Source organism: Molossus molossus, unplaced genomic scaffold, assembly GCF_014108415.1.
Source record: "Molossus molossus isolate mMolMol1 unplaced genomic scaffold, mMolMol1.p scaffold_m16_p_12, whole genome shotgun sequence".
NCBI lineage: Eukaryota > Metazoa > Chordata > Mammalia > Chiroptera > Molossidae > Molossus > Molossus molossus.
In genome coordinates, this window is record NW_023425347.1 from 38,868,860 (window position 1) to 38,882,927 (window position 14,068).

The 14,068-nt window shown below is 43.4% G+C and overlaps 1 protein-coding gene across 4 annotated transcripts in view; it reads right to left on the bottom strand.

Annotated features, from left to right (window-relative positions):
- The window catches only part of SAMD13 (sterile alpha motif domain containing 13), a 49,403-nt gene that overhangs the window by 13,430 nt on the left and 21,905 nt on the right, over positions 1-14,068 (bottom strand). For all 4 annotated transcript variants that reach the window (XM_036256679.1, XM_036256680.1, XM_036256682.1 and 1 more), the window contains exon 3: positions 7,698-7,809. In XM_036256679.1, the coding sequence (XP_036112572.1) occupies positions 7,698-7,809 (112 nt within the window). The remainder of the gene's footprint in view (positions 1-7,697; positions 7,810-14,068) is intronic.

The following is a 14,068-nucleotide window of genomic DNA, read 5'->3' on the forward strand; positions in this document are numbered from 1 at the left end:
TGTCCATTCTAGGCAGAGGAGCTTACCTCTTGTTTAACAAAGGAAACAGAGACTGCAGCAACGACTTCAATGTCCCTGAGGACAAGGGCAATCTGAGCTGTATCTACATACATTCTCACATAGGCCCCCGAGCACTGGAAGGAGAGAAAAAAGATAGGACGAAGAGAGGAAGATATCCCTGTCTTGCTCAGACTTAATCCCTTTATATTCTTTTTGTTAAAAAAAATAATTATTAAACTTTTTATTGACCAAATTGAACCACCATGTATATTATGGCTAACATTACATTTTATTGTGGAAAAATACATAAAACATGAAATAGGCTTAACTATTTTCATGTGTATAATTCAGTAAGTAGCATTAATTATATTCACAATGTTGTGTAATCATCACCAGTATTCTTTTTTGCATTTATCTTCAGATAGAGCGGGGGTGGGCGGGGAGAAACATCGATGTGAGAGAGACACATTGACTGGTTGTGACCCCAACTGGGGCCGGGTACAAACTACAACTGAGTATGTGCCCTTAGTGGGAACCAAACCTGGGACTCTCTGGTCCGCAGGCCGACACTCTCACTGCTGAGCTAAACCAACCAGGGCATCATCAATATTTTTTAAACTCTTCCATCACCTCGAACAGAAACTCCATTAAGCAATAACTGCCTCCTCTTAGCCCTTGATAATCTCTACTCTACTTTGTGTCTCTATGAATTTGCCTGTTTTAGATATTTCATATAAATGAAGTCATATACAATTTGACTCCCTTATTTTACTTTGCTTTCAAGGTTCATCCATGTTGCATCATGTATCAGAAGTTCTTCCTTTTTTAATGACCGATGATATTCCATTGTCTGTATATACCACATTTTGCTTATCCATTCATCCGTTCATGGACACTTGGGTTGTTTCCACCTTTTGGTTACTGTTAATAATGGTACAATGACGACTGTGTGCAAGTATCTGTTTGAGTCCCTCTCTATTTCTTTTGTGTGGAGTTGCTGGGTCATACAGCAATTCTACACAACTTTTCGTAGAACTGCCCAACTATTTTCTACAGCAGCTGCAACATTTTGTATTCCCACCAGCAAGGCATGAGGGTTTCAATTTCTCCATGTCCTTACCCCTCCATACTTGTTTGATCTCACCCCTTTCCTTATCCTCAGGGAGTTTGCTTCATTTAACTGTTTTCAATTCCATTCAATTTTAACCTGTCCAAATTTTTGGTTTCTTTCCTGCATGTTAATAAGTTTGTCTCCTCTCTTATGAGGAAAACGCCCTCATGCCTACATGACCCTCCAGCGACTGGTTCTCTTCCACTTGCCTGCCTCCCACTCCCTCAACTTGGAGGAAAGGGTCATCCATATTCCTCCTCCCGTTCCACTGTTATGCACAGACCCCACTGGCTTCACTTGAGGTATTTGACCTTGTTAATTATTGCATTTTCCCTGAAACTCTTCCCTTTATGAATTTCTATACAGCCTGTCATTACTGGTTCTCTCTCCACTTCCCTGAGTGTTTTTTCTCAGTTGCTTTTGCTAGCTGCCTTTCTCCTCCTAACAATTAAAACCTTGCTTGGTGTCCTACCTGGCCTTTTTCTTTTTCTTAAATATGTTTTTATTGATTTTTTTTTTTTTAGAGAGAGAGGAAGGGAGAGCGAGATAGAAACACTGATGTGAGAGAGATACCTCAATCAGCTGCCTCCTGCTTGCCCCAAACCGGGGGTCAAGTCCTCAACCCGGGCATGTGCCCTGACAGGGAATTGAACTGGAGCGCCTCAGTCCATGGGACGATCCTCAGTCCACTGAGCCACACAGGCCGGGCATCCTTGGCCGTTTTCTAAGATCTCCTTATAAATACATCTCTCATTCTTAACCCTCCTATGAGCTAAGGACTCTCACATCTCTGTGTCTAGGCCTCACTTGTCCTCTGAGCTGTGTACTGGACATACCCACTTACATGACCTACAGTCCCTCAAATATAACGTGCCCCAAACTGTGCTCATTACAGCCCTTTCAAACTTTCCCACAAACATCCTGGTTGATGGCAGTACTTTATAACCACCAAACCTGGAAACCTGGCAGTCAGCAAGTCTCCATGGTCTCCCACCTGTGAGCACTGAGCTCAGTCCTGGGGCTGCAGCAGAGAAGCAGGATGAGACAAATCTTCACTTACATTGGTAGTGATCCACTAAATTATTTTCACTGTCTTCCTAGACTCTCTAATCTATCACTTACTTTCCATCCCTAATAGAACTATTATAGCAGCTTTCTTGCCTTTACTATCTCCCAACTTATATCCTTCAGTGGTTTCTTAGTGCCTATCAGGTAAAGCCCTCTCTGCCAGGCAAACCAGACTGCTACCTGGACCCCTATTTTCCTTTCAGTTAATCCCTTGGCATTCCCTGGACCGCTTCTCTTACTCCACAGCACTTGGTGTTCTCAAGATAATCTGTTATTTCATGTCCCCATGCCTTGGTATTTGATCCTCCTTCTGCCAGAAATCCTCTGTGCCTCCTTCAGGTGGTTCTCATACCTATAATGGTTTCAGGTGGCTTTATTAAACTAAAAAAATACTTGTAATAATGAGCATCCTTTTACTATAACCGTCATATTTATTTTAATGAATGTTAGAAAAAGCTGTGGAAACAATGTGAATAAGCCAAAGAAGCACCACACACCTGTCCATGTTATCACATCTTACAACTGTTCTCATTCCAAATAAATGACTTAAACAGCTTTTGGGATTTTTGGCTTATAAAAATCTATTTCACCCTGGCTGGTTTGGCTCAGCGGTTAGAGCGTCGGCCTGCGGTCTGGAGAGACCCGGGTTCAGTTCCCGCTAAGGGCATGTACCTCGGTTGCAGTTCGTCCCTGGCCCTGGTTGGGTCGTGTGGGTGGCGACCACTTGATGTGTCCCTTTCACATCGATGTTTCTCTCTCTCTCTCTCTCTCCCTCCCACTCTATCTGAACAAAATATCAAAAAATGTCCTCAGGGAGGATTAAAAAAAATCTATTTTAATCAAAATTCAAAAGATTCTTTCCTTATCTGTTTTGCTTTCAATTCTCTTGGCCATTTTCTTACTGTTAGTATTATGTTTGTTTTTGAACTCTCGTGTAAATGTTCAGAGGCTGAAAGGACACATCGGCAGTTTTAAGTCGCCACTTCCCCTTTTCATTATGCTACAAAATATTTTAAGCATTTCAGAAGCCTTCAATTGTTAAGAAATATTTTCAGTACTAGGTACTATGAAATGCTGACAAAGTAATACAAGGTATTTCCAACTTGTGGGGTTTCAGCTGCTGGTTCGGAGCTGGATTTACCATGAAGCTAATGAAGCTTAAGTTTTGCCTCAGCAATTTTGTGTTCGTAATTTTCTAATTTTTCCCCCAAGGCAGTCTGTTGGAATTGTATAAACTTTAGGCCTCCAAAGCCTGGATTTGTCCTGGGTCTTATTAGAAATTACCTGTCTGAAAGCAGTGAGCTGAATCCATCGGGCCATGACTTAGAACACATGCTCAGGATTGCCGGATGGGCCTCCCACCTGACTACTCCATCTGGTTCGTGTTACTTGGCACTTTGTAGCAGGAAAAAGTTTTACTTAGATTTATTACGTCAGTGGCCTCAGAAACATATCAAAATAGCAAAAAAGTCATCTGAAAAGATATGCCAATCTCTGCATTTCAAATAAATGGCTTAAACAACCAGCTGGGCATTTCAGAGTAAAATACTATTCTTATTCATGTGATCTGGGGAAAGTGAGGAGATAACAGAGTAAAGTTAATTTGTCACCTTGAGTTGCATATTATTTTGTCATGATGCTCTGAGAAAAAAATTGTCTGATCTAAAAACAGAATCACTGATGTCACTCACTTGTAAGTTCAACGGATCTGAACAATGTAAGGTAGATGACACTGACTAAATGGCAGATCTCTATCTCACCTTCCTTCTTAGCTTCTGAGTATGTATTCAGTATATACATTATGAGTATGTGAGTCAGACAGATAAAGGCAGAAATGCAGTGACTACACTACCAATGGGCAGACTGTGTTTGTGGCTCGCAGCTGGGGTCAAGTTGAGGTGGGGAAGTTGCTGTGCTGCCAGATACCTTCACTGGACACTGAAAGCACTGTTGGGAGAGGCGGCTTTATGCCAAAGAATGGTGCTCATTTAGCCTTCAGAGTCTGGCAAAATGAATCTGGTCCTTGATGCTCTGTGTGAGGAAGGTGGCAAGGTTTTTTAATGAACTTATTCAAAAGGTTCTCTCTTAAAAACTAAAGCTCTTATGTCCAGCCGGTATGGCTCAGTGGTTGAGCATCGATCCATGCACCAAGAGGTCACCAGTTCGATTCCTGGTCAGGGCACATGCCCAGGCCGTGGGCCCGATCCCTAGTGGGGGGTGTGCAGGAGGCAGCCAATCCATGTTCTCTCATCGATGTTTTTATCTCTCTCTTCCTCTCACTTCCTCTCTCTGTAAAATCAATAAAGGAAAAAACAACAACAACAAACTAAAGCTCTTAAAAAAGTAAAATTTCCTAAGTATCTTTGACCCTTGAAAACCAGCCAACCTATATCCATGGACAAGTGCCAATTTTTATCATCTAGTCATGAAAATTCAACTGTGTATATACAACATCTGAAGTGGTTTTGTGTCCTATGCTGTGCATTGAAAGCATACTTCATGAGGACAAGTCCTAAAACCACACTTGCCTACTAAAGCAGGAGCTTGTGCAATACTCTGCTTGTTTAACTCCACATTCACTATAGATATCTGAGTCCTAGAAAGACAGGACCATCCAGTGAGTCTGAGTCAGTCAGGGGGAAAGAAGCCAGGAGGCATGACTCTCGCCCGTGCCCTTCGCCACGGCCTAAGAGGTCTGTCTACCAGAAGCCACGGGGGAGAACCTGCGGGAAAGCAGCAGCAGTGACAGTGCAGGAGTCGCAGTTTCTTCAGGGGGGCCCTGCCTCCTGCTCCGGGGGCAGCGAACCCTCTGCAGCACAGCGTTGACGTGGCCAGTGGGCCAACTCCCTGGATGACACAAACCACATGCCAACCTGCGGGACAGTGACATCCCTGATCATAAAAGCACACTGGCCAGAACTGTCCCGCAGCCCAATATACACAACTACTGACACGGGGTCACCGGGAGGGTGCAGGAGGCGGCTGCACAGGAGCCCAGGCCCTTCCTTTTGACAGTATTTTTGGTCTGTAGCATAACTCACACAAAAGGTTACAGAGAGGTTTGCCAGAGAGAACTTCATGGAGATAACTGTGCCAGGGGAAATACCTGTCATGTGGCAGTTTACCTGCGCAGAGAAAGGAGGCTGCAAAGACCACCAGCTTACTCCAGCTGCCTCTCCACACCACAGGAACACGGGCGCCATTCCTGTCCTTTGCAGGAATGTCACTGAATGGCCTGACATCTTCCAAGGGAGCATGCTGCTAGAAAGCCACATCGAGTCTGGTTGCTACAGCAACACAGTATCCAGTTATGTGCTGTGAGACCACAGCAGGAAGCAGACACTCTCCTGAAGGGAGCCTACCTGACGGGGCAGTCTGGTACCAGGGTCCGTGTCCTGGTCAGCACAGGCTGCTCTGACCGTAGACTGTGTGGATTAAACAACACATATTTATTTCTCAGTTCTGGAGGCTGGGAGTTCATGATCACAGAGGCAACATGGTTGGATTCTTGGTGAGGACCCTCTTCCTGGCTTGCAGACAGTTGCCATCTTGCTGTGTCCTCACACCAGAGAGAGAGAGAGCCAGCTCTCTGGCCCCTTCTTTTCAGGGCACTAATCCCATCAGAAGGGTTCCAGTCTTGTGACCTCGTCTAAATCTAATTACCTCCCAATTCACATGTTAAAACCTAATCCCCATCAGCTAATAGGGGTATTAGTAATAATATTAGTAGGTGGAGCCTTTGAGAGGTGACTGGGTCACGAGGGCAGAGTCCTCAGGAATGGGACTGCTATCCTTATGAAAGGGGTCTCAGAGAGCTCTCTCGCCCCTTGTTCCAGGTGAGAGCGGAGCAAAAAGACAGCTGTCAAAGAAGTGAACGTGCACCAGATGCAAAATCTGCAGGTGTCTTAATCTTGGACTTCCCAGACTCCAGAACTGTGAGGAATAAATATTTGTTGTTTATAAGCCACCCATTTATGGTATTTTTGTTACAGCAGCACAAATGGACTGAGTCAGGAATCATTCAGTACGAACTCTCTTGTGTAAGGCTTCTGTCACTCAGTATAATGTTTTGAGACTCACCCAAATGTATATTCATCAGTTCGTTCCTTTTTATTACTGGGTAGTATTCCATTGTATGACTATACCACAGTATGTATCTTCATTCTCTTATTGAAGGACACTCAGGCTCCCAGTTTTAGACTATTATGAATATATCTACTAAGAACAATTTGGAACAAATCTTTTGTGGGCACTGTTTTCATTTCCCTTTGGTAAATAGGAAGATAATTGCTGGGTCATGGGATAGATGTATGAGTGTTTATGCTATACTCCCGCCAACAATGGAGCAGAGTGTAGTTGCTCCACATCCTCACCCACATTTGGGTTTGTGAATCTTTCTAATTTTTGTTATTCTGATGGGTGTGAGGTGACTCAAGCTGCTATTTTGGCAAATGTTCCAAATTAACAACAACAACAAAAATAGGGATCAGGTTTGAGAGAATAAGAAAGGGCTAAAAGCATATTGAAGAAGCAGCCAGACATATTCTTCAGTTCATAATGTTCTCCATTATATTATAATATTAGATTTAATGCTCAGAAAACAGCAGCATTTACTGACAGGGAGACAGAAACTCTGTTTCCCCCCAGAGCTGGTCTGGTGTGGACCACAACGTGCTTCCCTAATTTGCTTCCTCGTGGTCATAGCCCCTGGAGCACCATCCTCACAGATCTGACCCAGCCTGAATAATGGGGCCAGGAATCTCCCAGACAATTGGGAAGGACTCCCTGCTTCTCCCTCCCTCTTTCTAATACCAACCCTGGACCTAAGGGAAGGGAATTAACATTTTGGGGTTATCAACACTGTGCCAGGACCTATCCTAGGGACTGTGACTACCTTGTCCTTGAATCCTCACACCACCACCCCATCAAGTGAGGTATTGATAGCTTCATGTGATAGATGTGAAACCAAGACTCAGAGGTGTTGTAACTTGTCCAGGTTACACAGTTTAGAAGAATCAAGATTTAACTAAATCCTGTGCTCTTTCCACTGTGCTTTGCTAAGCACCCAGAAAGCAAATTGGAGGGGGCTATAAGCTCAGTTGGTGCAAAGGCCAGTAGTAGAAGAGGGCTGCATGTCTCTTAGTCCAATTTATCCCTCCTTTTTCATTCTTTTCTGTTTCTGCTTTCTAGTGTGTTTGTGTTGAAGGAAGGGCTGTTCCATCTTTCAGAATATACGGATGTAAATAAGCTTTAGCCCTCCTCTCTGCAGCTGCAACTATTTTTCAGGGCTTGGGTTTTTCTCCTGCAGGGAGGAATCATTAGCTTGTCACTTTTCTTCTTCCCTTTCCCTCCCTCTTCGGCTTCTCAGGGCCTGATATGATTAGGACTTGGTACGGAGGACACGAGGCCTCACTGATGCCTCATGCTCTCTGGTCCTCTTCTTCCTCGCTCCCTTCTGCCTCTGTGGGAAGGGAGGTAATTGTGTTCATCATGTGTTTCTCTAAACCCAGTTAGTTACCTGTTCCTGAAAAGCACTAGCTTGCTCCTCAAATCCTGCTGTTCGGAAGTAATTGACGACATCCACCACGGCCCAGTCTGCAGGATCAGGTGGTCTCCCATTCTCCAGGGAACTGCAAAACACAAATCCAGACTGTTGTCACGGCAGAGCATGCCCATACGGCAGCCAGGCTCAGGCAGTCTCTCCATGGCAGGCCCGGCCAGCCTGCTGGGACCATGGCCCTCTCTTCCCTGGAGGCCTGGATCCCAATTTACTTCCCTCAGGACTTAGTCATTCTTGGGTTTCTTGGGTTCAGAAGATCATCACTCTCATTGGCTCAGTCACTGCTTTCCTAATAAACCATTCGACCTTTAATATAAAGTATTTCCTCATGTACTGTTTTTTGTTTGTTTGTTTTGTTTTTTTATCATCCTCACCGAGGACATTTTTCCATTTTTTTGTTCAGGTAGAGTAGGAGGGAGAGAGAGGAACAGAGAGAGAGAGAAACATCGATGTGAAAGGGACACATCGAGTGGTTGCCACCGCACAACCAACCAGGGCCGGGGACAAACTGCAACCGAGGTACACGCCCTTAGCAGGAACCGAACCTGGGTCTCTCTGGACCGCAGGTCGACGCTCTAACTGCTGAGCCAAACCGGCCAGGGCTCATGCACTGTTTTTTAATCCAGAGATATTAAGAGTGGCCCAGTGATTTACGATAGCCCGATGCCAGAGTCAAGAACACCGGGCCCTTTACAAAGTAGCCCAACGTACCAGTCTTTTTCCATCTCCTACCATCTTCCTCCTCCCCAGTCCCATCATCCTCTCTGCAGCTGTGACACTGCAAGGCCACGCCATCCCCAAGTCTGCCACGCCCTTTCAGCTCCGGGCCTTACTCCACTGTTCCAGCCACTTCAATGCCCTTCCCATTTGTTTCTACTTGACAAAATCCACCATTCCTACCTACTTTATTCCGGTTCAAATGCCTCTTCCTCTTGGAGGCATTTTCTTGCTCTACCAGGGAATTGTTTTAGTTATAACCTCCCTGCACTCGAGAACTCCGTTCAAACTTCCATTGTAACACTCTCCATGCTGGAGTAGACTCTCTGCTTATCCAGCAGTCTCTCCCACCAGGGCCTGGACCACCTCTCCTTTTATTATTCCTAGGGTCAAGCACACAGTTAGGAACTCAATCAATGCTCAAGAGCCTCAATATGATCAAGCATTTGTCTGCGAGGGTCGGTGGGTAACCTGCTGGGCTGGATTTAGAGAGGAGGGACTGGAGAGGTGGAACAGAGAAAGAACGGCAGGTATCTGCAGTTACTGTGACTCTGCCTCATTTCTGACTTGGGAGTATTTGTCTGGATTTCTCTATACCTCATCCAAGATGATTCTTCCAAAGTGAGCATCCAATTTAAGCACTGCTCCCTGCTTAAAATCCTGCAAGGACTCCCCACTGCCTTTAAGATAAATTCCAAATAGCTTCACTCGGCGTAGGACATCCTTGAGTACAAAGCTCCGGCTAGCTCTCCAGCTAAGAATACACTGGTGAGTAAACACACATGGCGCTTGCTCTGTGGACCTTCAGTTTTATGGGGAAGACAATGAAAAGTAATCATACAACTAAATGTACAGCTGCACACTTTGGTAAGTGCTATGGACCCTTTAAGGGGTTAGGGGAGGCTTTACTGTGGAAGGTTCTTATGAGGTATGGTCTAGAAAGCAGCCAGGAATTAACCAGATGAAAAAGTCAGAAGAAGATTATTCTAGGCCCTTTGATAGGAAGACACACAAGGAAGCCAAGTAGGTCTTGAAGGCCATATTGATGATTCTGGGTTTTTGTGTATAAGCAACAGGGACTTGCTAAATGGTTTTATGCAAAGACTGTGACCTGATCAGTTTCACATTTTGAAGAGTACTGGAGATGAGCCAGACGGGAGACAGGCTGCCAGTAAGAGGCACTGAAGTCATCCAAGCAAGAGATCATGGTGACCAAGACTAGAGTAGTGGCTATGAAAAAGGAGAGAAGTGTGTGGATTTAAGAGATATTTAACCAATAAAATCAGCATGACTTGGTGGTGAACCAGACATTGGGAATGAAGGAAACAGAACTGGATAAATGGTTAATTCACTTGGATAACACCCCCAGAGTTAGTTGGATGCAGTGAATTTGGGGTACCGTCTATATTCAAGTATAGATTTAATGTGGGGCAGAAGTCCGGAGCTCAAAGCAGGTGAGTGGGCTAAAGGTACACATCTGCGAGACAGAAGCATTTAGATGGTAACTGAAGCCGTGGAGAGGATGAGAACAGAATTGGACCTGGAACTAAACCTGGGGATGATCAACATTTAGTGAAAGTTGAGAAAATTCATGTTCCTTTTAACAAAATGAAGTTTCTTAGACTTTGGGAATTTCCTAAAGTTTTCAAACATCCAAAGGTCCAGGGTCTATCTGTACCTCTGCTTCCCTCCTAGCACAAGTGTTGCTCAGAGTAGGAACTTAAAATATTTGATGAAAAAAAACAAAACAAATTTCTGACCTAGCTATAGAAAGGGGAGTCATTAATGGCACTTGTGATCAACGGTTTATCAACAAAGCACTTAATTAAAAAATATTTAGAGTGAATGCTTACTAGTTAGAAGTGTTTTCCATTTGGGGCTTAGGGACTGTGAATCTAAACAATGCATGCCCAAGTACATACACACTCAAGGACATGCATGCTCACGTGCATATGCACGTGCGCGCACACACACACATACACCTGTGCACACGCACACGTGCACCCACACCTGTGCACACACACATCTCCCTACCATTTAACAGGCAATCTACATGGGGAAAAACCTTCTTTACATCCTAACATTGTCAAACATTAATTATGTATTTTGATATCAAAGCTACATGAGTTTTATAAAAATTATACACGTGCTGGGATTTTCTACCATCCCATTAACATAGCCACATGATCTGACACTAGGGACTCTCTCTGAGGTACCACTTTCCTTCTCTCTCTTGCTTAAGGTGAGCTTGAAGAATGTTTGGAATGGAATTCATTGTTCTAACAAACCTCTTAAGTCTTCTAATCAGCTCACTTCTAGCAGTGAGCACAGAGTCCCATCGGATACACTTTTAAGTGCCCTGGAAAACATCTGAATTCACTCTCCCTATGGATGGCTTCAGTTAGCTGCCTTTCCCCATAAAGAATAGTTAACTAACTATAATAACAAAATATGCTACTTTCTAATTTTAGGGTGGGAGGCTTTCCTGATTCTTATTCTGCTGGTATATGACATCACCCCATCCTAGCATGCAGCAGAGAATAAGAACTTGGCAAAACTGCTGGTAGTGTACCATGAACAACAGGAACAATGGGAACTGGGTGCTCTCTCTTAGGGTGAGGAGGTCCATGCAGAAGAAACAAGGGGTTAGAAACCAACTGATGCTTTTAATAAGTGTTCCACCTAAGTTTAAGCCTGATAGCTCCCTCACCCAAAAATAATAACTTAGAAGAGAAATCAAAATGTTGGACTATTCAGATACTGAGAGGAGAAACCTATCTTCATCTCTGTAGTTCTCCAGCACCTAGCACAAGTCTAATGGTGCATAGTCAATAAACAGCAAAGTTCTGTTATGTTAAATGAATGAACAACCAGTGAGTACTTAAGCATCTACAATATGCGCTTTTCCCACATTACTTATTCTCAGCCTCCCAGCTACTTGTGAACTGGCTACTGTATCCTGTTTTTAGAAAACAAGGCTCAGAAAGATGAAGGCACCCGCCCCAAATCACATAGTAGATAAAGCCAAGACTGGGTTCCACATATGCTTGCCTCCAAATTTATGCTTCTCTGCTTTCCACTCGCTGATACAACACCTATTTACTAAGGTCTACTTTCTTCTCAGGACTGTGCTGGATGCAGGGTCACAGAGACAGGAACGTGTTGGTAGGCCCTAGGCAATCTGGTGTGGAGAAACAGATGTGTAAACATTGAACATTAAGTCATACTAGAATTGAGGGGTGAACAGTGCTACTGAGGACGCATGCACTAGAGGGCCCATATAGTTCTTCTCAACTAGGACACATGATGATTTTCAACGGCAGATTTGAAAGGCATTTATTGCTCTAAACACACCTTAAATTAGGCCCTGAGAGGGTGGCTTTCAGGCAGTACATGCCAGCGCACATTGTCACTTTTAGATTATATTAAAGCATGCTGGATGACTTCAATGGGCCCTACCAGAGGTTTCAGCAACAGTTTTAAGGAGAAAACTGGAGACGGTCCAAGGCAATGTGATGGAGGGTTGGAGAGGCCAGAGTGCCGGGCTGGGAAGTTATGAGAACACGGCAGAGGAGGGATTTGAGTATTGTTTCCCCACTGGAAAGCCATACTTCTCCTCAAGGACTGCTGTTTGTGGCCACACTGAGACACTGTTCCCGTCTATCCTCACCCAAGGACATTTTTGCATTTTTTGTTCAGATAGTGGGAGGGAGAGAGAGAAAGAAAGAAACATCGACGTGAAAGGGACACACTGAGTGGCTGCCTCTGGCATGACCCAATCAGGGCCGGGGACAAACTGCAACTGAGGTACGTGCCCTTAGCGGAAACTGAACCCAGGTCTCTCTGGACCGCAGGCCGACGCTCGAACCGCTGAGCCAAACTGGCCAGAGCCTTTGTTCCCTTTTAAATGGGCCACTCTCTCTAAATCTTTTCTTACAACTCATGCATTTCGAATTCTGGAAGGCATGTAATGGTGCTGTTTAAAACACCTCCAGATGGTGGTTCCTATTGTGGCTGCTAATTCTGCACTGATGAAAGAGATGGCAGACTTAAAAGTCCTATTATCATTTAATATTTATTATTCACTATCATCATAGCAAAGTGTTTCTTAGAATACAATGTATTATAATGATCAATTCATGAATATTTTTCCAAGCTTGGAATTTAAAAAAAATATATATTCATTTTACCTTATTATAAAAAATTAGCAAGAAACAAGGGCAGAATTTGTCTACAATCCCATCACTTAATCAAATCAATGTTTCCATTTAACCCAGTCACCTTTGGTCCTTGTGCATATGGTTAGGTACATCATGAATTGATAAAAATTACATCATGCGTGAGTAATTCATACTGGGAAATGATTATCCCTTAATTAAACAATCACCTAGCTTTTAAAGAGAGCTAGAGAGACATCATCATGGAAACAGAAATGCAATAAATAACAAAATTGGCAGATATATGCAGATTGGGACCTCATAATGAGCATTTTCATGTTGGCACATTATAATTTAAGTGTTGGCAGCAAGTCTCCATTTTCTCTTTATATTGTAGTGAAGGCATGTGGAAACCAGTTTAAACTCTGTCTCTGCATCTAGTATGTGATATTTTATGGTACTTAAAGGTATTCTAGATTCTGAGGGTTGATCAGACCAACAGGAAACTGGATAAATACAACCCATATGTGATTCAAAATCCCATTATACTCAGTAACTGCATTTGTGCTTTAAAGATCAGAGTAAAAGATACTTTAGACACTGGTTAATACATAATGGTTATATATTTATCACATTACTCTTTTTATAAAGCTAATTCTCAATGTTACTTAAATTTCCACTCAGAAATGTACTCTTTGTACTGCCTTGATCTTTATAACTTACTTTCAAAATTAAATTACCCTACTCTTAGCCTGTCTTAAGACAGCCTTTGGCTAAAAGCAATATAATTCTGATTGTAATAAATTAATATTGATCTATTTGCCTATGACATATTATCTCCATTCCTTTCTCCTTCGCCTTCCATCCTAACCAGCAGGGATCTAGCCACAAGGCAGGCAGGCTCAAAAAGAGAAAGAATGACCCAAAGGTTCGTGACAGGCCATTTCTTATTTTTTAATATTCAGATAAATAAACAGTTACTGCATTTAGCTGCAGCATACCCAAGCAATGAAAGCACTGAAAAAGCAAATAATTCTTTAAGCCTTCTGTATATTTCAAATTCTTTAGCTTGGCATTCAGAGATTTGATTCGAACATAACTTTCCAGGCTTATTTCCCATTCCAGGAATATACAACTGAGCAAAATCCTGGGATTTCCCATGGCCACAGCTTTGTTGTGCCACTTGAAATCCTGTCTGTTCAACTTTCAGGGATTAGCACCTTACTTGTTTTCTTTATTTTATTTTATGAATTTTTATTTATTTTTTTGTTACAGATATTTTACCTTTTCACCCCATTGGCACCCCCCACCCCACCCCCCCTCCACCCTGTCCCCGGCTTAGTTGTCCATGTCCGTTGGTCATGCATACATGCATATAAGTTCTGTGGTTTATCTCTTCCCACCCCCCCACCCCCCATACCCTCTTCTGAGGGATGTCAGTCTGTGCCCTACTTC